At 45.0% G+C, this 27,302-nt stretch overlaps 1 protein-coding gene across 7 annotated transcripts in view; it reads left to right on the forward strand.

Moving 5' to 3' along the window:
• The first annotated feature begins 2,280 nt into the window (after window positions 1-2,280).
• RBFOX1 (RNA binding fox-1 homolog 1) overlaps window positions 2,281-27,302 on the forward strand; it is a 1,462,962-nt gene continuing 1,437,940 nt past the window's right edge. For all 7 annotated transcript variants that reach the window (XM_032591615.1, XM_032591614.1, XM_032591620.1 and 4 more), the window contains exon 1: window positions 2,281-2,350. In XM_032591615.1, coding sequence (XP_032447506.1) covers window positions 2,348-2,350 — 3 coding nt within the window. In that variant the 5' untranslated portion in view covers window positions 2,281-2,347. The remainder of the gene's footprint in view (window positions 2,351-27,302) is intronic.

Consider the following 27,302-nt stretch of genomic DNA (forward strand, 5'->3'; position numbering starts at 1 on the left):
AAGCATATGGTAAAACCAACCCAAATTGCGAAATCATCTACTGGGGCCAGTGATACAGATGACTTTCTGGATTTTGCAAACTTATTTTCTCAAATGATGATAACATATAACATGTTTGTTTGTTTTTAATTCCAGTTGTAGTTAGAAGTTTCCTTTCCTTGTTTTATCCTAATATTGGAAGAAACCCTAGCCTGACAGGATTGCAGAGGAACTCTACTCTAGGGTCTGCTCCTTGTTCGGGACTAGGAAACGCTCATGTTGCAAAGCAAAAACATGCAACATGGTCCCTACTTGTGGAAATCTCATAGTCCTACTTGGAAGAGGAGCCATACTGCTAATACAAAAACATTCGAAGAGGTGGGCAGGAAAATGAACATGAGCCTCAGATCAACTGTTCAAGGCCAGAATCTAGCCTTGTCCAATCCCAGTTGCCCTTGAGAAGGCAGCGTGGTAGGTGACACATACCATTAAGTTAGGAAGACCTGCCCCGAAATCCTGGTTGCTTGCCCGTTGTGTGGCCTTCAGCAAAGTATAACCCCAGTGGCCCTCCAACCTTGCTGTGCAGCATAATCACCTAAAACAGTTATCCAAAAAACAAATCAACAGCCTCCAAGCAAACAGAGTTTCTCGCTCAGCGAGTCCAGGCGGGCCAGAAGAAGCATTGCTTTAACCTCTCTGAGCACCTGGTTGGGGACCTGGTTAAGCCTACAGTATGTACCTCATCAGGTTGTTGAGAAAATTCAATGTAAATGCTTCTAATGCACCGGGCAAAAAAAAGGAAGTCCTTATTGGGTGGTAGTAGTTCTTTAGGAGTCACAGGGATTCTGGTACTAAGGCAGCTGCCAAGAGGACAGTCTCTAGACCTCTGCAGACTCCTGGGTTAGGCGGCCTGCAAGAGGCCAGGGCACGGGCCACAGTGCACACTCCCTTCCTGCAGGGTGTCTGGCCTCCATAACTTTTTGCATCTCGGATAGGGCTCCATCTGTGTCCGGCCGTAGATTTCAAGATTCACCAGACAACTTTCCCAGAACAGAAATGGATGGGGGCAAGGAGCCGCCTCCACTTAGCATTTCCTCAGGGCGTCAAGAAACGTGGGGGTCAAGATGGAGCGGGGCGCGGGCACTCAATGAGCAACTCCACTTTGGGACAAGGACCTAGGGACGCAAAAGACTTGGGCTCATTACCCGCACTTCCAACTCTCCCCCCTTCACCTGTTTAGGCCCGAAGACCTAGGCACAGGGTCGCCTGCGGACCCGGGTTCTGCCCTCCACTGCCTGCTGGAATCCGAGGCTGCACGCGTGACAGCAGCAGCGGTCCTGGCGACGGGGAGGGGGAGGGGGCGCTCCCGCTCGCACCGGATTATTTTTGGCTCCGCAGCCTGGGCTGCTTGCTGCCTGTCGCGCGCGCGCACACTCGCTAGCTCGCGCGCTCTCTCTCTTTCTCTCTCTCTCTCTCTCTCTCTCACACACACACACACACACACACACACACACACACACACACACAGTCACACATAGACACGCGCGCACACGCACATACACATGCACACGTTTTCTTGCTCGCTCTCTCGCTCTGTTCTCCTTTGTTTATTTTCTAATCTGTGTTTCTGTTTGAAGATCTCCTTTCCACTGTCTACTGCCCGCCTGCAAGCGCTCTCGCAGGCTGACCAGGCGCACACCGCTCCCCTTCGTCACCCCAGCCCTCCTCCCGATCTCCCCAAGCGCGAGCGCGGGGTTTGAAGGTCACCTCCTTTCCAGTCCCGGTGCGAGCCGCGCCGCCGCCTCCTCCTCCAGCTGGAGCGGGTGGCACAGGCGGTGCTGCCCTGAAGTGGTTCTCGCAGCAGCGGGCTGCTGCAGCGGACAGAGCCCGGGGTCTGCACGGGTGGGGAAACCCGAACTCGCGGAGGGGAATCCCTTGCGCTGCGGCCCAGCCCCCGGGTGCACCCGCTGTGGGGCGGGGGCGCTCTGCCAGTCCTGGGGACAGCAAAGGCAGCTGCGGCCGGACCCACGCGTGCGCCTCCGGGACAGGAGGAGGAAGGAACGAAAGAGGCTCCCCGCATCTGGAGGGGACAGCGCCGTGCGCCCCGCCCCTGCGTCCGGGAGTGAGAGAACTCTGAGCCTTCGACCTAGGCAGAGCGCGGAGGAGTGGATGGTGTCTCGGCACTGAGGAACCTTGCGCTCTAGTCGTTCTGGAAGTGGCCGTTAGGACCCAGGCTGTCCGAACCCGCGCCTTGCCCAGCTGTGCCCAGCCCATCGCCCAGGCAGGGGCGCCAGGGCGGGGCTGACCTGCCCGCGAAGTTGCGGACAGCGTGGGAGAAACCAGCACCCCCTTTCGCCGCCTCCAGCTCATGGTGAGTGTGACTGGGGGTGCTGAGAGCGCAAGGGAATTGGAGGGTCTGGGGACGAGAGCGGAAGGCGACTGGAGCTAGGCTCGCTGGGAGTTCTAGGTAAGTCCAAGCGGAATCACCGCCTTTGCGTTCCCCCCACCCCCCAATTAGCCCAAAGGGTCCCACAGGGGAAAGACTTAGGTCTCCAAGAGCTGACCTCCTCCCAGCGCCAGGCTGGAAGAGCTGGACTGGGAACTTTTTCTGTGTGGTGGAAAGATCTCCATGTACATTCGCGCAGGGGCCGGGATCGTGAGCCCTAGCGCTTTACTTCCATCAGCACGCCCTTCCTCGCCCCGGAGCGCCCCTCCGGAGCGCCAAGGCTGCCCTGTCTGCTCTCTTGGGAGCGAGTCCCAGGTGCAGAGACCGGCGGGAACCTGCCTGCGCACTTTGGTTAGTCTATCTGGCCGGCTGGAAGCGAGATTTCAGTGCGCCCTGGGTCGCTGCCTTCTCCACCGCCCTTCTCTGAGGTCTGAGGGAGGAGGTGCTCTGGTGGCCTACGAGGGGGGCTTAGAAACGCCAAACCTCCTGTGGGAGGCAGGGAAGAGAGGAGGGTCACTGAGCTGGAGGGAGAGCTCCGTGTTTATTGGTACCGGCCTAAACGCCCGGAGATGTCACTGCGAGTTCAGCCCTGGGGAAGGGGGCCAGCCTGGGAGCTCAGGACCCGGAAACTCACACCGCACCCCTTGGGTCCTTTGACGTCTTAGACCACTTCACCCCGGGGTATGTGTTTGGGGGCAGCGGTAACAGAGTGGCAGCACAGGCCAGGGTCGCCCGTTTTCTGCTCCAATTTCTCAGCTCCAAGGATGGAGGTGAGGGCGGGGTTAGCGGGGCTGTTCCCACATCTCCGCTGCCTGGGGGATCACCTGGCAGGGATGCTCCTGGAGCCTCCAAGGTGCTAGGTCTAGGGACCAGGTGTCATGAAGAGCCCGGAAGCTGCCCGAGCGGAAAGGAAGGGGGAAGACCCGGACCCACCCAGCCCAGGAATTACCAACTCCATTCCCTGCCGCCAGGGAGCTGGGGGCCCCTCACTTATGTACTGGCAGGGACCAGGGTGCACCCGCCAGCCGAGGAGGGTTTGGGGCGGGGCTGCTCACGTGCTCGGAAATCCGCGCCTGGCGGTGTGGAGGGTTGGTGCCCAACCACGGGTCTTCTCAGTGGAACTTGTAAAGAAGTGGGGGAGGTGTTGCGGAACAGCTTTGAGCCGAAATAGGATGCGCCACAACTTGACTTTTCTTTTATAACAGTGATGATTATTTATTTACTTACTTACTTACTTATTTCTTTATTTATTTAAACCCAGTGCGCCCCAGCTGGTGATTCCTCCCAGCCCCTGTCTTAGTTCATCTACCCTCCATTTCCATTTATCTTTTTTTTTTGTTTTGTTTTTAAATGAGAGGACCTGAATCCTTTCCATTTTTAAGTGACCACACAGGACCCGGCTGGAGACACAGGCAGATTTATTTTTGGCCAAGGACTTTTTTTTCTTCAGAGGCAGAGGACCTGGGGCCTATACAGGGTAAAGGTGGCTGCTGCAAACAGGGGCTGACTCCAAACCTTCCACTTTTTGAGGGAAACCCTGGTTCCAGAGGAATCCACTGGGTTTTCCCTATGTTAGCTCATGATTGAGTTGGGTTAGGAAGAAACAGGCATCATCTGTTACAGTTTTCTGGGGTGTTTTACAGGTTGTAGAGAGTAGAGTTTTATCACAGAGAAAAACACAGCCCGCCCCTACATGCTAGCTGTGTGACCTTGGGCAAGTTACTTGGCCTCTCTGTGCTTCAGTTTGTTTACCTGTTAAATGGGAGTTTCAGTGGTAGTGTTGGCCCCAGAGGGCTTGAGGGATAAATAAATAAAGCATTAAACACTTAGGACAAGGTCTGTCACCTGGTAAGTGCCTGGATAATGTTAGGGTTCCCCCCCCCACCTTAATCAAGTTGGATACCCTGTATTTTCAGCCTTATAACACCTGCTGGGATAGAGTAGGCAGGCATTTTCCCTTACATACACACTTTCTCTTAAACAGCAGATGAAAAGGAAACAAAAAGGGAGGTTAATCAAGAGAGGTTGCTCAGGAGAAGCCTCAGTCTCTCTGAGAGAGTCTCCTGCTCGCCACATGTTCCAAGGAGGGTGGGAGAGGTGCAGCCCACAGGCCCGGGTGCAGTCTGGTGACCTTCGATGCCATCTCAGCAAGCACAGATGCCCCAAAACTAAGTTTTTGTAGCCCTTGTGCATTTCTTCAAATCAACAGAAAGGCCTGCTTCTCCTCAGTCTCCTGGGAAGAAAGCATCATCTCAGTAAATCTTCCTTTTCTCAGAACACACTGTCTTTTTAACATCACCCTGTGGTCCCAGAGTCTTCCAGTCAGAAACAAGCCGAAACGTGGGTCTGAGCACATTTTTTTCCTCCTGGGATTGACCCTCTCTGCTCTATTTTCTCTTCATGATAATTGATGCTATTTTTTTACCTACTCCTCTAAGGTCTGAGCACAGGCCTTTCAGACATCCTCACATCTCTGATGACTTTTTTTTTTTTAAACAAGTTTAGCCTTTTCAGTTCAAGCCCTACCAAACCATTATAGTTTATAAAATTCCTTCCAGATAAGTTTTTTTTTTTTTCTTTTTCGGCATCCAGAAAATTGGGTCTGCTCTGTATAAATATGTCTGGCATTTCACCTTTCCAAAAATTAGACCATTTTATTTGCATCCTTTAAGCTGATGTGTGGAGTAATGAACACATTCCAAGAGGGAAATCGGATCTGACACAGAAAATACTTTGGGGACCCAGCGATTTCCCAGCGGCATAGATGAAGACTTTTGAAATCCAAGTGCATTTGCTCTGAAGGACACAGGGCAGCTAGGCCTACCTTTGCCACCCAGCATGGGAGATACATAGCAAGCATGCCTCATCAGCTAATACTGGTAGACTTTCCTAAAATCATCTGGCAATTTGTCACATTTACATTCCCCCGAATTGCCTGAGAGAAAACTTTGTTATACCAAAGACCTCAAACATGGAGAAATGTTTTTAAAGGAGTCTTGAGGCTCTCCCTAATGCCTACCTTCATTATTTAAAATACTGCCTCAGGGCACACGTATAAATATTAAAACTTTAATTAAAGAATCAATCAGTGAGGGAGCTTCAAAATGAGGGGCACCCAGAACATTCAGATGACTTCAACAGAACATGGTTCTCTAGATTGTAAGGTCTGAGCGGTCTGATGGAAATGACATACGGGGTTTTAAGGAGAGATAGTCATCATCCTGTTTCGTGTCTGTAGTTGCCGGGAGCTACCATCATTGCCATTGGTTTGTCATTGATCACTAGACACAGGACATGATACACTGGTGGGTATGTCTCTCTTGGGGGAGGAAAGCCTAATGTAATAAACACTTATCCAGGAGACACCGCATGTCAGACATTCTGCTCAGGGAGGGAGCAAGGCCAATGAGAATGTTGTTCTTTGGGGGCTTCTATTGTCATGGGGAAAGCCAGACAGTAAGCAAGGGATGGAAATATATTTTTATAAGGATAATGATTAAGGGTTACAGAAATTATAATGTGACAATATGGTAGAGAGTGGGTTGGAAGGGCTTTCCAAGGAAGAGAGATTTGAGCTGAAATCTAAATGAAAAGAAGTAGCTGACATGTTTCAAGCTATACATTCCTCCCATGAGTATTTACTGTGCATTGCCAACTACTGTTCAAAGCACTTGAAATGCAGCGTGATCAGTATGTATAGATACCCTGTGATGATGGAATTTCCATTCTAGGATAGTTATCTGCACGAAGAGAGTTTCAGAAAGTGCAAAGGCCCTGAGGCAGAAGCAGTGATAACATTGTATGGATGAAATTGGGTCATACAGGTCCTTGAGCTTTGGTAGGGAGTCTGGATATTAAGCCAGTGGGAAGCCATTGGAAGATTTAATGCAGAGAAATGCCATGATATATTTGTCTTTGGAAGGGAAGCCCCACAACATCTAAAAAACTAAACTTTGTTTTTTCCCTTTCCTTTCTGAGAGCAAAATCTTCAACTCAAGAAGAAAGATGTGTTTATAGGAAAGAAGAACCCCAGGTTTCTCAGTAATGCTCACTGTGTGTGGGTACAACATTGAGCATGTATCTATATATGTGGTCCGGCTTAGTTCTTTCTCTAGGAGTGCCTTCAAAGAGGGAATACTCCAGGGTGCCTGGGTGGCTCAGTTGGTTAAGCGTCTGACTCTGGCTCAGGTCATGATCTCACTGTTTGTGAGTTCAAGTCCCGCATCGGGTTCTGTGCTGACAGCTCAGAGCCTGGAGCCTGCTTCACATTTCGTGTCTCCCTCTCTCTCCGCCCCTTGCCCGCTCACACTCTGTTTCTCCCTCTGTCAAAAATAAATGAACACACGGGGCGCCTGGGTGGCTCAGTCGGTTAAGCGTCCGACTTCGGCTCAGGTCATGATCTCATGGTCCGTGAGTTCGGGCCCCGAGTCAGGCTCTATGCTGAGCTCAGAGCCTGGAGCCTGCTTCAGATTCTGTGTCTCCCTCTCTCTCTGACCCTCCCCCATTCATGCTCTCTCTCTGTCTCAAAAATAAATAAACATTAACAAACAGTTTAAAATAAATAAATAAATAAATAAATAAATAAATAAATAGAAGGAACACTCCCCCCCCCCCCCCCGCCACACACATCTTCCCAGCAGCTTGATCGGCATCTCTTCTGCACACAGATCCCCTTTATCGATCGTCTATTCCAGTAGGTTTCCTTTCAGATTGTGCCCATGTGTTTCTCCCATTGGCGGTTGTGATGTTGGATACTGACAGGAGAAAGGGGTTGTTTCTTCAGAGCTCTGAGTCCGACTGACATTGTCCATCTTTGGAGATTCTCCTGGTCTTGGAAGGTGGAGGTATGGTTTGATGGAGGGCTTGGACATCCGGGTAGCTCAACTTTCTTCCCAAATTTGACCCAAAACCTGTGTCTCTTTATCCACAAACCTGGAACTCTGTCTGAGCAGGTTAGATACACTGTGACAGTAAGAAGTGTATATGTTGTGAACACTTCCTACACAGCACAAGCTGTGCTAAGTACTCTGCCTGCATCGCTATGTGCTGAGCTCCGTTTTTCTGCCAGGTGATTATCCCCCTCACTTTGCGTTTCGCCTTGCTCTCCTCCACCCATCCATCCCAAAACCCTTACTCGGGGGAACCCTCCCTCTTTCCCTGTGTGGATTCCCCTTCCTTACCCTTACCCCAGGGGCAGCTTTCTGTGTACTTGAGTGATCTGTTTCATCTCTTTCTCTTACTGTACTGAACAGTAAGCTCCAGGTGGACCCTGCATGCACCTGGTTCAAACATCACCGTATCCCTAGCATCTAGCGTGGTGCATGGCACAGGGTAGATGCTGGGTATGTTAATAGTGAGTTATTCCCTTTGATGCATCTAACACACTTTGAGATGGATTCTCTTCATGTCTCCATTTTGCGATAGATTGAAGGGTTTAGGCAGGCAAAGCAGTTGGCCTCAGGATGCTGCAGCAGGTAAGTGGCATACCCGGGACTTTGAACCTGATGGTCTGAGTCTGTAGCCCATGAAACTAATCACTGCATACTCTGCCTCTTTTGCTGCCTTTCTGAGATGCTAGGGACGGAGGAGGTGGTGCATTGCAGAGGTTAGGGGGACCTTGCTGCTTAACTTGAGCTGCTCTCAGAAGTGATGCTGAGTCAATCAGAGGCACAGAAGGAAAGCAGGGCACCTGTTTCTACTTGCCACGATGTATCTTTTTTGTTTCATAAGAGTGGTCTGAACTGGTGCAGTCTGTCTCTTGCTTTTCTGTTCCTTCGCTTAGATCCTGAGAGCCCTGGGTTCTGGCCCCTACCCCCAGGCTCAGGCTTTGAGTATGATTTCGTAGGGAGTCTGGGACCACCTCTCTGGCTACCGGCAGTCCTTGGGGATAATACTCTGAAAGCCGGCAGTGCTCTGACAACCCCTCAACGCAGCATGCAAACCACTGTTCGCTCCACGGAGGCAGGATCACTCTGTCATCTGAGTTAGCTCCCTTTTCATTTCTTCAGAGAACAAAATTAGACCTTTGCCAACATAATAGATCAACTTGTGTAACCACCTTGCTCATTGGGAGGCCAGGTTTTCCTCAATTTTCTGTTTGCTGTGAGTTTTAGAGCATAGAGTCAGAGCTGAGGGCGCGGACTGAGGTGTCCAAAGTTGTCTTCTTTGTACCATCATGTGTTCCATAAGCGTAAGTGCTACCACCTGTTGGAAGCATGTTCTCTGCTGGGGCTTCACGTACGGCATCTCTTCAGCTCTTTGTCACAAGCCCTTTATCATCCCAGCTTTGCAGGTGGGGGACCTGAGGCCCAACAACTAGGCTGCAGAGTCACGCAGTTGCTTCCGGAGTCTGTGCGTGTCTCACCTACTCTGCACCAAGAGGACGTGCTGGGTGCTGAGTGACCCCGCAGAGGAACCATTACAGGTTTAGAGACAGGAGGTGGGGCAGGGCAGCAGTTAGGATCTTAGAATCACACTGTCTGGCTTCAGTTCCAGCTTCATCACATTCTCGCTCCATGACCTTTGGTCTTAATGGACCTCTCTGCACCTCAGTGTCCCCCTCTACATGGAGATAATAACCATCCCAACAAACCATCTAGCTTGTGTTTAGTAGGGATGCTTGCTATGATGGTAGCAGCAATGATTATTGTCATTTATTAATAATGATACCATTATTACCATTACTGCTGCTACTAGAATTTCACAATTCCTCCAGGCAGCAAATTGGCTCCAAAATATGATTCCTTCATTTTCCTTTCGACTGTAACCAAGATGATAAATTGAGAGTGAAGGGGAGGAACCCAGCATAGCTGCTAACGTATACTTGAAGGAGTTGACAGACCTGAGTCGCTCTATGGAGTTCTGCCTGCAGAGGCTGCCTGACAGCAGCCATATGCATGAGCTCTGATTGATTGGCAGAGAGAAACACTAATTTATTAGACTCGTTATGAAAAGTGACAGAGCGGGGAATCGAGAGGCTGATTCAGCAACAGTGGCCCTGGCTAGATCCCAGTAGTGCTAGCTTTGTGTTCGTTTCCCTTGGGACACACCCTCCGTCTTGATTGTGGGGTCACTGCTTATATTCTAGAATGAGTCTCTTAACGCAGCCCCGGGAATGAGTCGCTTCTCCGTACGTCTTTCTGAGGGGAAGGCTAGCCTGTGGCATGGCTCATAGTCATGGCCGTGTGACGCATCTTTTCCTTTGGCAGCCTTAGAAAGGTGAGTCCTGTTTAGGCTGCTGCTGATTGCAAAGGCTGATAATGGAGAGCTCGCGTGCAGAAATTCTCCAGGGGAAAGAAAATCGTTTTTGTTTGCACAGGTTGGAAAATTTTAGGGGTTTCCTTGGGGAGTGTAAGGAGGAGATTGATACCTGTTTTTAAGAACACAAGACTCTTCCTGGGAGGGCTTCTTATTTCTGATCTGGGGAGTTTGGTCAGTCTGAATTATAGCATGTAGGATGCTAGCTAACTAAGGAGATGATGACACACTGACCTAAGCTAATGGAGTTGCTGTGGAGTGAGAAAAGCTTTGAAATGACCAAACTCCCTGAGAGCAAAGGTGTGAGGGGACACGGGCTTTGGAGCCAGCTGTGCCTAATTTTTTTTTTAATTTTAATTTTAATTTTTTAAAAACTTTTAAAATTCAGTTTTGAGAGACAGAGAGAGACAGAGTATGAGTGGGGAAGGGGCAGAGAGAGGGAAACACAGAATCCAAGGCAGACTCCAGGCTCTGAGCCATCAGCACAGAGCCCGACACGGGGCTCGAACTTACAGACTGTAAGATCATGACCTGAGCTGAAATCAGTCACTCAACCGACAGGGCCACCCAGGTGCCCCGTGCCTAATTTTTTTGAGTCCAAATTCTGCCACTTTCTAGCTTTGTGACCTTGAGTGAGTCACTGCACCTCTCTGAGGCTTCATGTCCCTGTCTGTTAAAGGATGGATGATTCTGTCTCCCGTAGCAAGGATTGGTGCTCCAGAGTAAGGCATGGGAAGCAGTTATCCCATGACCACTTTGGAGTAGGCACACCTCATCTGTTCACTGACCCGTAGCATTCAGACAAGAACTTTCTCTCCAAGAACTACTCAAAGCCTAGTTTGTTTGAATTTACACTGTTCGTTGAGAGTATGTCATGAGGATAAGGAACCACATATCCCCACTCCATAAATGGAGTTCGACTGAATTGTGCTGTGCTGCTGTTGGCTTATAATGAGATTATAAAAAAAAGTCCTTTGATCCTATCTTTAAAGAAATAGATATTCTGTATATACACAGACTAATGTTTAAGACTGATAGCAGAATCTAAAACCCCAAGTGAAAATAATGCAACATTATGGAAGACACATAAGGGGAACCAAGAAGGACTGTGAGCTGTGAAGAACTGATACTTCCTGCTGCTATTTGCTGTGGTGATATTTCTGAGGCCTCTGTTGGCTATCACAGTGTCATTTCTGGTCTCAGGGTCACAAAGAATTTTTCCTTTCCTGAGGTAGTGATTGGTACTTCTATACCAGACACTGTTATGTGGAACAACTGATCATGTTCCCTTTTCACAAAGCCAGCCAGGAAACTCAGACCTGATTTTATTTTATTATTAACACAATTTTTTAATGTTTATTTATTTTTGAGAGAGAAAGAGAGAGTGTGAGTGGGGAGAGGAACAGACTGAGGGGGAGACGCAAAATCCAAAGCAGGCTCCAGGCTCTGAGCTGCCTGCACAGAGGCCCATGCAGGGCTCAAACTCACAAGCCATGAGATCATGACCTGAGCTGAAGTCTGACGCTTAACCGACTGAGCCGTCTAGGTGCCTCAAACTCAGAGCTGATTTCAGAGTCTAGTCTTGACAGTGAATAGGATTTGCTAGCATAGGTTTTGCATATTAACTGTCAAGTCCATTTTACTTCTCTGCCTTTATTTTAATTTACCATTTATTGTAATTTATGTTGCTTATTTATTAATTTTAATTGTTTACAAAATTTTTTAATGTTTGTTTATTTTTGAGAGAGAGCACATACAGAAGGGGGGGGAGAGAGAGAGAGAGAGAGAGAGAGAGAGAGAGAGAGACAGACAGAGGATCCAAAGCAGGCTCCGCACTGTCCGCACAGGGCCCAATGCAGGGCTCGAACCCACAAACTGTGAGGTCATAAACTGAGACGAAGTCAGATGCTTTACCGACTGAGCCACCCAGGCGCCCTGCTTTTTTTATTTTTTAGAAAAATAATCTTTGCAAGTATTACCGTTAAAAATTAAATAGGCTTTGGGGCGCCTGGGTGGCTCAGTCGGTTAAGCGTCCGACTTCAGCTCAGGTCACGATCTCGCGGCCCGTGAGTTTGAGCCCCGCGTCGGGCTCTGGGCTGATGGCCCAGAGCCTGGAGCCTGCTTCCGGTTCTGTGTCTCCCTCTCTCTCTGCCCCTCCCCCGTTCATGCTCTGTCTCTCTCTGTGTCAAGAATAAATAAACGTTAAAAAAAAAAATTAAAAAAAAAAAAATTAAATAGGCTTTTTACCAGCAAAAACATGTTTGTTGAGGAGTAACAGAGAATTGCAGTTTGGGGCACGCAAGCTATGGCAAAACCATAGGCACATCCCACAGGCTAAGGAGAGGAACATTATGGAGAAGGAGGAAGTTGGAAGGGGTTGTTTTGAACAAAAGTCCCTTGGAGAGAAGCAAGAGTCCAGGGGGATGATAGCTCACTGGGTAGGCTGCAGGGGTAGTTGATTGCTGTAGGAGAGGCAGTGTGCATTCTTCCTCAGTGGGATCTGTAAATGATGGCTCTTTCCTTTTGACAGTTCTATTGGGGGCTGTAATTTTCAATTCCTCCTATAATGGATGTTGGTGGGAAGGCTCCCCCTTCTCACCTTGCCTTCTGTCCTCCTGACTCCACTTTAGTGAGGTTTCCCTTGATTAATTTTCACACGAGGTAGCTAAAATAAATATATCTGAGATAGGTGCAAGTTAAAAGACAAATAAATAAATTACAGCCCTTTAAAACACCAGGAATCCCTGGAAAATAGGACAAGCTAGTGCAGTGCTTGGTATCCTGAGCTATACCTGGAGTAAAGGAGTATTATTTTGAGTCCCAACAGTGCAGATAGACACTCTTTCTTATTTTCTCCCATTTAAAAAAAAAAAATTTCCCTGGAGCATGAGTTATGACATGTAGGATCACTTTTATGGGGTCACTCATTGCCTCTCTGAAGCGTTCGGTAAACATTATCAGACCTGTGTTAGGTACTGTGCTGAGCACTGGAGATACTGTATTGGGGTCACTATACTGACCAGTGACCAAGACCAGCAAGGTCTGTACCTCACGAAGCTTATTCTGTAATTGGAGAGACCGTCACAAAACATGAAGATAAATGAGCGGGCAGCATAATTCTCTATTGTAAGTATTAAGATGGAAACAAAGTAGAGTGCTAATGTAATCAAAGAGCGAATGGCCATATTATGCCGGAGGGTGAGGGAAGGTCTCTCCAAGGAGAGACGTTTGGGTGACATTTAAGCTGAGACCTGGAGAATGAGAGGGACCAAGTCATGCACGGAGGGGAGATGGACACAGGGGAGAGGCTGTGCTGAGTACCAGTGTGTTCAGGTAGGAGAGTGCTCCACAGGTCTTGAAAACCGCAACATGACCCTTGGAGCCTGGAGCAGCTTGAGCAAGTGAGTTGATGTAGCTGGAGAAGCTGGAGAACAGAGTAGAAGTCTGTTGTTGAAACCCAATGTTCTTTTTCTCTGAAATGAGTAAGGTCTTTGTTTGTACCCTTCCTCAAAGATGTATTCCAGGTGAGAGGACAGCTCTGAGGGCGAGGGAGTAACTGCTGGGAGCATCAGTGGATAAAGGCTCTGTGTGTGTGTGTGTGTGTGTATGTGTGTGTGTGTGTGTGTGTACATGGGTGCAGGTGTGTGTGTGTATGTGCATGAGGATGCAGGTTTGTGTGCGCACGCGAGTGTAAGTACAGGTGGGTGCAGGGCTGTGTGCGTGTGTCCATGCACGTGGATGCAGGTGTGTGTGTACATGTGCGTGTGTATGTGCACGAGGTGCAGGGATGCATGTGTACGTGCATGTGGCTGCAGGTGTGTATGTGCACACGCGGGTGCCCGTGTATGTGCACACGCGGGTGCCCGTGTGTGTGCATGTGCTTGTGTAAGTGCATGGGGGTGCAGGTGTGTATGCATGTGCGGCTTGCAGGTGGAGGACAGGGAACAAGGCTAATACACTGGTGCTGATGGAGGGCTCTGACTTCTGAACCCTTGTGGAGGGGGAGCAGTGGCACTTGGGCTCTCTGGTTTTCACATCTCCAGAACACAGCTCTGTTTAGACCCAGGTCTTCCACACGTGAGTGTGCTCTTTCGGCCAGTGACAACTTCTGAGGAGGCAGAGTCAGACCCCCAACTCTGGGCACATAGCTTCATAACATCCATAAAGTTTCATGAGAAAGCCATTTGTTCTCCTTCGATGACCCCACAATTGCCCTCTCGTTGGCTCTACGTCAGTATCACAGATTAAAAAGACATTGGCACAACCTTCTGGGACTTGAGCATTTTTTAATCTGTTTTGAAGTCTTTTGTTAGCACAACAGAGATCCTTTGGCTTCTTTGCTAAAATTAACATTCTCAGGGCCCTCCCTTTTTATTCACATTTTTAGTTCTGCTGCTTCTTGGGTTCTGAGATGCCTGAATGTTCTGTTTTATGTTCCTGGCTCTTCCAGTGCAGGCAGAGCGCTGTTACCCCGGGTCCCTCCTTTGTTCACTGTTTTGAGACAAGGATTGGTGAGATTCCCTTTTGTAGAAAAAAAAATCAAGGGAAGCAGTTCGCAGATTTAAATTGCCTCCAGTCTAACTCTTCCACTTATTAAAAAAATAATAAAAAGTAACATTGTTCATTCCCCAGAGCTCCAGAATGCTTTCCTGAAAGAAGGGAGGGAGTCCAGTCCAGAGGAACGAGGCTCTTAGGCTTTTGTTCCTTGATGGTCTTCTCTTTACATCATTTTGGGGAGCATATTGGGGAATATTCATTTTTGTAGGCCACGATGAGCCTCAGCGCCCGAGAATAAATGGAGAGCAGTGTCTGGAACAAATGCCTGTCTTAAAAACAGTTTATGAAATGCCAGCAGATGTCAGTGTGCCCTTGCCATTTAATTTTTTTCCCTTTTAACTTTTAAAAGCAGCATTAATTATTTTCAGTAGTTAAAAAAAATAAAACAAAAAGCGTATTGTCATACAGTCATCAATTAAGACACCATGAAGCAACTTTTTTCTTTTCCTTTTTTTTTTTTTTTTTTTTTTTTAGTTCTGGGAGGGAGAGCAGCAGAACTCATTTCATGATGTGAATCCCCTAAATCATCTAACTGTGTGATACAATTTTGTCTTTTCCCAGAATAGTGGTTTCAAAATTCAAAGCCTAGTGTAGATTTTATTTCCTTTTTCCTTCCCTCCAAGCCATTGTTCAGAAACTAATAATAGCCCAGGATCCAGCTCGGCTTCTAAGAACCAACTGGCTGTGCTAATTGATACAGCTCTTCATTGAAAAGCTGCAGTTTGCAAAGTGGGGTGAGGGGAAAGGTTGGGTATAGTCTCAGAATTTGTCTCTGAGTTATAATGAGAACCTCTTGCAGTTTTTGTTGTCGTGAGCACAACAACCGATGTGCTAATCGCTCTTCTGCAGACATCTTTGGATTAAAAATTGGGGGCATCTATACAGAAAAAGATTTGACCAAATGATTTTAAATTACTCCTTTTTAGGTAAGGCATGATTTGCTAAGCATTTACAAAAGTCAAGTGCAAAAGAAATAGGCTGGTTTTGAGGCGGGGAATGCTGTACTTAACAGGGCATATTTGATGCTTCACTTTATTTAATAGTTTAGATTAAAATGCCACAATCATTAAAAAATGCAAGAATGTGCTGAGAAAAATATATCCTCTTCTCCTTGCTTCTGCTCTCACCAGAGACTACTACTATTATGATTACTCATGTATCCTGTCAGATCTGTTATGCAGGTGTGCACATTTATACCAGTAGACGGATGATAGCCTAAGCTATGCATAGTTCTATTCTGCTTTTATTTTTTAATTTAAGTATATACTTTAGGGGTTATTCCATATCCACACATACATGTGTCTTACCCATTTTGTTAATGGATATATAATATTCCATTGCCGTATTTACTCTCCTTTATTTAATTGGCTTCCTTTTGGTGAATATTTATAGTATTTCTAATATTTCACTATTATTAAACTGCTGCTTTGAAAAATCCTTGACCAAGACCATCCCCTGTACATGGTAGTTTGTCTGTAGGGTAGATACATAGAGATGGAATTTCTGGGTCAGAGGAGATGTGCCCTTATGTTTTACGGACATGCTCACTCTAAGGCTTTGGCTAAAATGTGCCCTTGTGTCTTGGTGGGTGAATGGAGTTTGGACGAAGCCATATGGTAGTTCTGGTTCTGATTTTGTGGCCATGGTGCCAGGCATGTGGCTGCTGTTACACATTGTTTACCTGATGGAATATTTTGAGGTTCTTGTCATTCCTGTTTTTTGCTAACACTTTCCATCTGCCAGGTACTTTGCTAAGAGATTTGATTTCATTTTCACATTTGGTCCTGTGGAGTAGACCCTGCTGTCATCCCTATTGCAGAGATGGGGATGTGAGGGCTGAGAGAGGTCAAGTGCTTTGCTAGGGTCATATGGTTGGTAGTCAGGTGGGGGTTTCACACTCAGAACCCCCAAGTTTAATCACCATGCTGTGTGCTACACAGTGTATTTTGAACAGCAGAAAACATATTGTTAATTTGTACTGAGATTTAACCTTGATGGTATTTTCTATTGACATTTTGGGTTGGATAATTTTCTGTTATGGGTGGGGGGAGGCTGTCCTGTGCTCTCTAGGATGGTTAGCAGCATCCTTGGTCTCTACCTATTAGATGCCAATAGCAACCCCTCCTTCCATAGTGATAGTCAAAAATGTCTCCAGACCGTGCTCCGTGTCCCAAGGGTGGGGGATTTTGTCCCTGTTTGGAAACCACTGACTCAGAGAAAGAGCAAATGTATTCTGGGAACATAGATTGTAACACTAGGGGCATGGATTTGAGGGGACATATGGTGGCTGATGTCAGAGCATCTTCCATTCAGTTGTCCCTGCTCAGGGACACCCATTTTGCCCTACCCCCGATGGAGCAGCTGGGCTGCCCCTCACCTTAACCTTAAATGTCAGTCAAGGAAGAAACAGGAGGGTATGTTTAAGCCACTGTCATGCTCCAGTCAGATCACAGTAATGTTCCCCAACATGAGACTTTGTTTTTTAACATGCGGTTTAGAAATATCCATGAAAAATTGCTTGGTAAGATAGACTTTAAAAAATCACGCTCTCAGGTACAGCCCAGCTTATATATTACACAGTCTTTCTATTCATGCATTTTCATTCAGTGCTCAGTAATGCTCTACATCAGAATGGCAGTCATGAGGCCTAAGTGACCCACCCCACTATGTACACATGGCAGACATTGATAATCAATTCCTTCCCCCTCATCAGATACACTTTCTTAGAATCTTCAATACATCACTGTAGGCATATATACTATCAGCCAATTGGAATTACTATGTGAAATGAAATTTATTTGCCACCCCTATTACACGGTGCCTTTTTGGCCGAGAAGAAGGATTATGCCTTCCAAAGAGGCAGGCTTATCATGAGGTATTAGCTTATTTTTCAGTTACTGTGAGAAAAGTACTTGATGGATATGAAGAAATGTCTATTCTTAAGGCATTTGGAATTAATATCCTATTTTATGAGAATAATTGGGCAGCTGGGAGTGCATCTATATCCCAGCAATTTTACATATACTTCCCTCTTACAGATGGTTGTATTGTAACATCCTTCTCTCCCCCACCAAAATTAGTCCCCTCCCTCTAAAGCTCCATGAGGCAGCCAACCGAGGGCGGAGTGAAGTGCTTTGTATACAATGAGAACCGAGACAATTCCCTTAGCAAAGGACATTCAGAAGCTGTGGGATATTACTGGAACTGTGTCACTTCCCAGCATGGTGCATGTGTGGAAACCTTAGAGAGAAAAGGGACTGTACCGTCTAAGACTTCCACAAGTAGAGGCTGATTTACGAAGGTCCCGAGGTCACACTGCTCTGGGAGGGAAGCATATATTTAAGATTTGAAAATGATTTTAGGTGGTACCTTACAACCATCCCTTCATGAATAATGTTTTACTTCTTTGCTTTTTGGGGGAGATGACAGGGATTCCCCCAGAATTGTTTCTGTAAAATTTAGTAACTTAAATAAACTACATACAAACACCCATCACTGAAACAGTTTGTCACTAGTCTCCTGTTTCTGATCCTAGGAAACCAGGTAAAAATAATTCTGGGAGGACAAAGCACTGGGTCAGAGGGCATCTGCTTCCTTCTTTGGGACTGATGGGAGTGTTTCTCCGCTTTTAGATGGCTTAGTCTCTGTGAGATAGGGGCAAATTAGATAGATTATTGTCTCATGTTTCCTCTTCTCAGAAAAGAATTAAAAACTTGGGGCCACTGATGGGCCTGCAGTGGTTTACTGAAATTGTTTTCACAACGATAAGAATGAATATTTTTATCTGCCCAGAAAGTCCATAGCTTTTTATTTTTAAATCAGATTCTCAGAGGGCTGTAGCACACAAAGAAAATTAGGAGCCCGCCTTTTTAGAACAATAACTGTCACACCTATTTAACCATGACCTGATTAGGCAGGGAAAAAGAACCCTTCACTCTACCTGTTTTAACTTTGTGGTTGAATTTTGGGTACAGAGGTGATGGTGAAGGGGCGGAGAATTCAGTGGCAATGTTGAAGGGTCATGAAGCAAACTTATTTTGAGAGAGATGTATACCTCTGATTTAGCAGAGGGAATATGGTGTTTATTTGAACCGCAACCTCTGTCTTAAAATCCATTTACTGAGAAATTACCAGCCCAAAATACAGTTAATGGTGAGGTGTTAACTAAAACACCCATAAGACCCATAATAACAGTGTTGTAAAGAGTGAAATTGAATACCACTCAGCAACCTTGATGATCACATAAAATCAGAAAGTCCTTCCTGAAAATTCCAGGAATTACAGATGTGTGCATGGGTATTTGCAGGAAAACATTTGGAACACTTCTCTAAGGTTCTTGATGGCTAGACTTCTTAGTACCATGCTAATAATGGTTCACAGTAAACTCTATTGTGACCTATGTTTATTTTTCAGTACTACTCATTCGATCAACACTATTGTTGGTATCTACCAGTCATTTGTAAAAACATGAAAGTTTGTGGAATGTATTTCAGTGATGCATAATGCTAATGAGATGACTTTTGTTTGGGCTTAAGTTCATGGCCCTTGGTGAAGACTCTTTTGGCCTGTATACTCATACTCAGGCCTCTTAAATCACTACTATAGGGAGTTAGGGAATATGGGAGTAGAGAACTTACCCATGGGATCTCCATTCTACAGATAGCCCCATTTCATCAAGATGGCTCTGAAAAACATATTTTCTAAACTTTTTTTTTTATTTTGCAAATTATCAGTAGGCTCGAGATACATCCACGCACGCACACACACATACACACGTATGTATCATATGCACATACATTCACTTATGAGTGTTTGAACCCAAATCTGTATTTAAGTACACTGGTCACTGTGTATGTCAGTTTCCCTATCTGCCCAATTTTAGATATCCCTGTTTAATAAAATGTAGTGGTCTTTCAAACCCTCTTCATTGGCCAACCTATTTTCAGAGAGGTCCCATTAGCTATTACCCATTTTAGGCAATCTATATATTTATGAGGCACTTAATGGGATCTTTGTGACCTGCTATTTTTTATAGGTTTTATTTATTTTTTTTGAGTTTGTTTATTTTGAGAGAGAGAGAGCAAGTGGGGTAGAGAGAGAGAGAGAAAGAGGGGGAGAGAGCGAATCCCAAGCGGGCCCCATGCTGTCAGTGCAGAGCCCGTTGTGGGGCTTGAACTTAAGAACCATGAGATCATAACCTGGGCCCAGAACAGGAGTTGGACACTTAACCACCTGAGCCACCCAAGTGCCTCTATGACCCGCTATTTTATTAGCAAAATAATTCCTTTTTAAAAAAAAATTTTTTTTTAATGTTTATTTGTTTTTGAGACACTAGAAAGACAGAGCATGAATGGCGGAGGGTCAGAGACAGAGAGACACAGAATCGGAGGCAGGCTCCAGGCTCCGAGCTGTCAGCACAGAGCCTGTCTCGGGGCTCGAAGTCACAGACCATGAGATCACAACCTGAGCCGAAGTCGGATGCTTAACCGACTGAGCCACCCAGGCGCCCTGCAAAATAAGTCCATTTAAATGAAACCCATTTTGTTTGCTTTAGAGCTTTGAGTTTTTTACTTGGATGAGTCCTTCAGAAAAACTTAGCAGAATTATTTACTTGGGTTGCATTTTTGATTATCCTCCATATTTGAAGTCACAACCAGCAATCCCCATGGATTTGAGTGACAGTGATTTTCAATAGGCACAGATTTCACTGGATCCTCGCCAAGTGGCATCTTTGATTTTTCCGTGCATCAATTCTATATGTGGACAGGGAACATAATATCACACACCAGCCAATGTTCTCTGCTCACTTCATGCATCCTGGTTTGCAAAAAAAAAAAAAAGTAAAAAAAAAATGCTGAATCCCACAGAAAGTTTCCACTTCCCAGACCAAGCTGTGCGCATAGCAGGGAGAAGAGACCAGATGGCCAGTGGGTTGAAATCAGTGGAGAACCAGCTGGGATGCATGAGAGGGCATTTCCTCCTCTACTTCCCTAGGAACCTGGTCAGGGCACGTCCCGGAGCTCTGAGCAGGACAAGAGACATCAATGTCAAGACCTCTGTCTGGCTCACAGGACCCTGGGACATATCAGAGTTGGATTGGAAGCTGGCACAAAAATCTGAGGAAACTAAAATCTGAGCTTTTAGTTTCCTGCTTGCCGAAAAAAAATAATAACATGCCAGTGTGACAGAAGGTTCTAGGGTAAAATGCTGATGAACAGGAAATAACCATATTTCCCTGTATTAGCACCAGCTTGGAGACTAAAGTTCTATGATGAGGGCACATGATTTGGGTGGTTTTAGATCCCAAAGGAAGGATTTTTTTTTTTTTCCATTTAAAGTGAAACCTTTCTTTGCTGCTGAATAATTAGGCATTTCTCAGACTGCCAGCTTCTGCCACCATGATTCCTAACCTCACATCTGACACCATGTATTCAGTTATTTTGAAGAAAATTGCACACTTTTCAAATTCACTCATTTCTTATTTTTTAAAAATGCTTTTATGGCTTTTTCTTGTTTTGGTTAATATTTTAGTTAACTGCTGCATAACAAATTAACCCAAAACATAACAGCTTTTAATTTTTTTTAATGTTTATTTATTTTTGACAGAGAGACAGATAGAGTATGAATTAGGGAGGGGCAGAGAGAGAGGGAGACACGGCATCTGAATCAGGCCCCAGGCTCCGAGTTGTCAGCACGTAGCCCCACATGGGGCTTGAACTCACAGACCACGAGATCATGACCTGAGCTGAAGTCGGACACCCAACCGACTGAGCCACCCAGGTGACCCCCAAACATAACAGCTTTTAAAACAGTAATGGTGTAGCATCTCACGTGGTTTCTGTGGGTCACGAATCTGGGAGCAGGCTTGCTGGGTGGATTTGACTTAGTCTTTTGTGAGATTTTCAATCCAGATGTTGGTTGGAGCTGCTGTCATCTGAAGGTCCAAAACTCAGGCTTGTTAGGAAACCTTAGGTCTCTGATGGCTACTAGATGGAGACTTTAATTCCTTGCCGTGTTCGTCTCTCTGTAGAGTTGCTTATAAGGTGGATAGAGCCAATGAGAGAGAGGCCCAGTGACTTTGTTTTTGATACAGTTTCCCCTATCGCTAGCATCGTGCTTTAGTGTGGTACATTTGTTACACCTGATGAGCCAATATTGATCCATTTTTATTAACTAAAGTTTATAATTTACATTAAAATTCACTTTATGTTGCACAATTCATCGGGGTTTTGAAAAACAATTTAATTGTGGTAAGGTACCTGTGAATTTACTTTCTTCTTTTGGGGATGTACAGTAAAGTAGTATTAAGTATATTCATAGTGTCATGCACCGATCACCACCCCCCATCTCCGTAGCTCTTCTCATCTTGCAAAACTGAAACTTGCCTTCAACACTGACTCCCTATTTCCCTTGTCCCATCCCCTGGCAACCACCAGTCTACTTTCTGTTTCTGTGAGTTTTGACTACTCAAAGCACTTCACAGAATTGGAATCATACTCTATTTCTCTCTCTATGTCTGGCTTATCTCGCTTAGCAAAATATCCTCAAGGTTCATTCATGGTATAGTATGGCAGGTTTTCCTTCTCATTCATTCATTCATTCATTCATTCATTCAAAGTAGGCTCCAGGCAGGTGCCCCTCTTCCTGTTTTAAAGGCTGAATAATGTCCCATTGTATGTATGTGCCACACTTTGCTTATTCCTTCATTCATTGGGGGACACTTGAGTTGCTTCCACATTTTAGTTATTGTGACAATTTTATTGGTTTTGACAGATGTGTAATGTTATGTATCATACACCATTATAACATCAAACAGAATAGTTCACTGCCCTAAAAATCCCTATGCTTCATTTCCTTCTCCACAGACCATGGGACATCACTGATCTCTTTACCATTTTGCCTTTTTCCAGAATATTCTATAGTTGGAAGCATTCAGTATGCCACCTCGGTAGGTTTTATGACCAATCTCTGAGTCACACAGCATTATTTCTGCCTTATTCTACTTGTTAGAAGTGAGTCCAGCCTACACGTGAGAAGAGGCTAATTAAACTCCACCACTTAAAGTGGGAAAGAACAAGAAATCTGTGGACATATTTTAAACTACCACAGTGAGGAAGATGAGACAGGAAATGCTGGCATTGATTGAACATCTGCTGTGTGTTGGGCACCATGCACAGTGTTGTTATGCACCATCCATTTAACCCTTCGACTAGCACCATGAGGTTGCTGTCACATTTATCTCCATTTTTCAGATGTTAGAGCTGTGGCTTTCCCATGTCACACATCTTGTAGGTGGCAAACCCAGGACTCAGACTTGGGTCTGTCTGAAACCAAAGCCTACATTTTGAAATTATGTTGCTTCCTCTTAGTCTAGGGGGAAATCTAGGTCAAAGGCTCAGAAACAGGGGGCAAAACATTATCAAAAAGTGTCAGAAGATGCCAGTGGGGGACAGTGTCAGACATCTTCCAGCTGTCCCTCTAAAGACATTTCTTACCCTTATCTCCATCGTATTAGTTTCCTATGGCTGCTTCACAAATTACGGTAAACTCAGTGGCTTACGACAACAGAAAGTTATTATTTTAAAGTTTTGTAGTTCAGAAGTGCAACGCACAGTGTAGGGCTGCATTTGTGTTTAGGAGGCTCTAGGGAAGAATCCCTTTCTTTGCTTTTTCCAGTTTCTAAAAGGCTGCCCCTGGTTCTTCCTGTATCTTCTGAGGTCTTACTCTCTTCCACCTGCCTCTTCTACCTTTAAGAATTCTTGTGATTGCCCTGAGCCAACCCAGACAATTCAGAAGAAATCTCCCTGTCTTAAAGTCAGCTGATTAGCAACTTTAATCCAATAAGTAAACTTAATTCCCTTAATTTACAAATGTAATCTACAGGTATCCACACATTCCTGGGTTTAGGAGGTAGACCTCTTTGGAGGGGGCCAGTATTCTATCTACCATGTACACCTGCTCTTTTCCCAGGAAGCTGATATGTAAGGACTATATGCATGGCTCCTTTGTCCTTGGATTTTCATTGGAATTCTGCTTATAGGGAGTTTGGCAAGAGGTTAGAGGGAGGACACAGAGTGAGGGTACAGGATTTATTGTTCTGGTGCCCTTCCTGAATGGCAGGGAGTATCCTTCCAATACAAGTCACTGCTCTTCCTCACTAAGCAGTCTCCTTTCCTTCCAGAGACCCCTGATTGTTCCTTCCCTTCACCCCCTTTGGCCTAGGTACGGTAACAGCCATGCTGCTACTAATTTGAGGCTGCTGCACATCCTGTTTGGTTTTCCTACACTCTGCCTACACCTTTGAAAATAGTACCTCTGTAAGTAAAATCTCCTTAAATAATCCAAATTTGAGTATGCCATCTGTTTCCTATGGAGAACTTGACTGATATAGCGACTAAGGATATTCATATTTAAAGTAAAAAAAAAAAATTTAAATTAGGGCAAGCTGAATCTTCCAAAGCATGATACTTAACCCATTGACAGAGATGTTGACGTAGAGCCAGAATCCTGGGGTGGCTTGTTGCTTTCAGAAACCAAGTAAAATTTCCATGTGGAGGCAATGCTTTCTGACTACTTAACCAATAACTTCATATGATGTTGAATGTTCTCATTTTGAGTCTCTCCTGGTGTCTGTGTTACAAAAGGTAATGAGCTCAAGAATCTCCCCAAATTGTGGTGGGCTATCATCCTTGTCTTAGAAGACCTGATTCAACTTTACAAAAGAAAATTCATTGTTCTTAGAATCCAAACGATTCCACAGGTGAGCTAATGAGCTAATTACAGATAGCGGTTTGAAAACATTGGCATTCCACAAGTAAACAGCATCTGCCTTTGATTAAGGTGTGAAATTTTAAAAAGGTGTGAAGTTATGGGTAATATCTGAAGATGTTCATGTGCTTCAGGTGGTTTCCTTTTTTTGTTTGTTTGTTTTGTTTAGTTGTAGAGGAAATATAATGAAATGCCTTTATATCTGTGTTCCTATGAGGACCGTGAAAACTAAGTAACGCATCCCAGGATACTCCCTTGGTGTGATAATCAATCCTAAGTTGCTTTTCCCTTCTGAAGCATAGCCTAGTCCTTTATCCACAGAGCTAGGGCTTTGTCACTATTCCCTCATGTTTTTGTATCATTGTTTTAGCTTTGGAGTAGTGGTTCCCTCTGCATACATATACACATAGTTTGCAAAATTCTGAGCTGGTTGTCTTTATGCTAGATCAGTGGTTCTAACTATTGATCGGACATTAGGATATGTATTAGAGTACCAATGATGCCCAGGCCGTGGCCCCAGAGACTCTAATTCAATTGTCTGGAATGGGGCTTCTAATAAGCAGCCAAGGTTCAGACCAGTGGAACTAAAGCAAGGCTTTTCAAATTTTAATGGGCATGCACATCACCCGAGAATCTGGTTCAAATAAAGATGCAGATTCAGCAAGTCTGAGGTGGGGCCTGAGATTCTGGAATTATAAACTCCCAGGTGATCCTGGTGCTGCTGATCCTCGGAACACCCTTTGGGCAGTATGGGGACAGAGGCTTTGGGTGATTCCTGAGAACTTCTTAGGATGATTGAACGTTAATGTGTGGGTCTTAGGGGACTTGAATCAAGGCTCAGAGACTTCCCTAAGAAGCAGGAAATTATAGTTTAATCTGAGTTTCAAGGTTATAGATTTAGTGGAATTATTGGTGGGAAAACACAGCAAGTCTCTGCACACGCATCAATTCATTCATTCATCCATCCATTCATTCAGTGAATATGTATTGGGCACCTACTTACTGTAAAGTAGGGATCTCTTAGTCACTGAAGATAGATCATTGACAAAGAGAAATAAGGTTCTTGCCCTTGTGTATTCCAATGAAGGGAGCAGAAGGAGATAATAAGTAAATATGAGTCAATAAGAAAGATAAAGATGGTGATATGGACTGTGAAGAAAATAGTACATGACGTATTAGGGAGTTATCCTAGCTTGAGAGTGTGGGTATGGAGTTTAATTTGCTGTAATTTGCTATGGACAGGGCTGTCTGGAAGTTCCTCTGAAGAGATGACATTTTGGCTAATACATGAATGATGTAAATAAGGCATATGAAGACCTAAGGAATACCAGTACAGGGAAAGGGAAGAACCAGGGCAAAGAATCTGAGGTTGGTAAGAGATTGAGTTACTGAGGAAAGGGGATTAGTGTTTCCTTGTTATAATGAATGAGGGGATGAGTTATATGGGGAGGTGGGGATGGGACAGATCATACAGGGGATTGCACACTGTGATAAGGACTGAGATTTTCCCGAAGCACCAAGGGAAGAAACCATTTCATAGTTTTAAGCAAGGAAGAGATATATTCTGCTTTATGTGTTAAACGATTTGAGAAGAAGGTGTCAAAAGACACGGGGAAACCAGTTAGTAGACTTTTAGAGAAATGTAAATAGAGATGATATAATTTGGTGGTAACACTAACAGATGGAGGGATGAAGGGAAGGGAGGAAGCACGAGTGACTCCTAGCAGTAGGGTAAATGGTAGTGATTTGAAGATGGAGACTAGGAGAAGAACCAATTTATAGGGCACGTCAAGATTCAAGAGCCCCATTTTGGACAAGTTTGAGATGCTTATGAAACTTTCAAGTGTAGATTCAAGAACATAGTTTATAACCAAGTCTGCAGCTTTTAGATAGGGAATAAGTCAAGTCTAAACATGGAATTTTGGTGGGGGGCTATCCACACATCATTAGTTAAAAGTCATTTTCATGAATTTTTAAGAAGAGAGAATGTAGCTTGAGAAGAGTTGACGTCTAGGAAATATCATGGTTCTGTAGAAAGACTGACCCAGGTTTAGGAAGACTTTGGGTCCTTCCTGAAATCTATCTTGGCCTGTGTTCCCCAACCTCAGCCTCAAGGTAGCCTTTGCAGTGATTTCAATAATAACTGGTGTGTAAGCTTTCAGTAAACATTATTTCCCAGACATGGGACATCTGGCTAAAGCCAGTGTAATCTGAAATGATGTTGGCTTTGTCTAGATGTCTATCTCAGAGGGACAAATTGTGAGGAAACAAACATTATGTTGGATTATTATGGAGGGTAAGAGAAATAAGCTTATTGGTTCCTTGGCCAGATGTCTAAGTATATGGTAAATGGAATTAATGGATGTTGGGGAAGAGAAACACATGTGCAGTGCTGGCGTCCTTTCAGCAAAGCCAGGCAGGGTTGCTGATGAAGGCCCTCCACTGCTGGAAATGGAGTTGAAGACATATTCTTGGACCCAAGGCGGAAACACAGAGGATGCATTATCATATGGAATGATTACTTGGCTAATGAGCCTTCAGGGGCAGGAAAATTGACTGCAAAACAGATTAAACCAGCACCTGACATTCTAATGTTCTTTATAAACAAGTGATTATGTCCGTGTGTGTGCGTTTGTATGTGTGTTCTTTTGTATGAGCCCACTTTTTTTTAACCAACCCCATAAAAAATATTCAGAATTACATTGACCAGCTCCCCCTTCCCCCTGATTCGTGGGCATGATACCGTGTCTGAGGATGTGATTCAGCTTTTAGATATATCTTTTCTCTGTGGCTGTTCTTGGCAGATGATGAAAGATGAAATTTCTCTGAAAAGCTCATCCCTTTGAATTGTGTTCCTGAGGAAAGAGGCCAGATGCCACATGACCAAAGCTTTAGAAAACTCTAGGATTTTTGGTGATGGACATGCAAAGCCTGGCTGTCTTCCATCTGAAACAGGGACAGAAGCAGCACACGGACAGAAACACAGAGAAAGAAAGGCAGTTAGGGGATAAATTCCTCACAGATGCCATTATTTAATCCCAAAATGGAATGGTTTAGGGTGAGTGAATTCACCTTCTGTGGAGCCTTGTAAGAGTAGGCAGATACTTAGCTTTGACATCAATTGCCATAGCAATGTTTCGTGTATTGAATATTGGCTGTGTTCAGATTGTGTTTTAAGGGTTTTGCATCTGTTATCTTATTTAACTCCACAACAACCACAGAAGGGCAGGGTGTAACTATTGCTGTCTTTATTTTATACATAAATATGTAAATGTCTTAGAGACAAAGCAGTTTT

This window comes from Lynx canadensis, chromosome E3, assembly GCF_007474595.2.
Source record: "Lynx canadensis isolate LIC74 chromosome E3, mLynCan4.pri.v2, whole genome shotgun sequence".
NCBI classification, from domain to species: Eukaryota; Metazoa; Chordata; class Mammalia; order Carnivora; family Felidae; genus Lynx; species Lynx canadensis.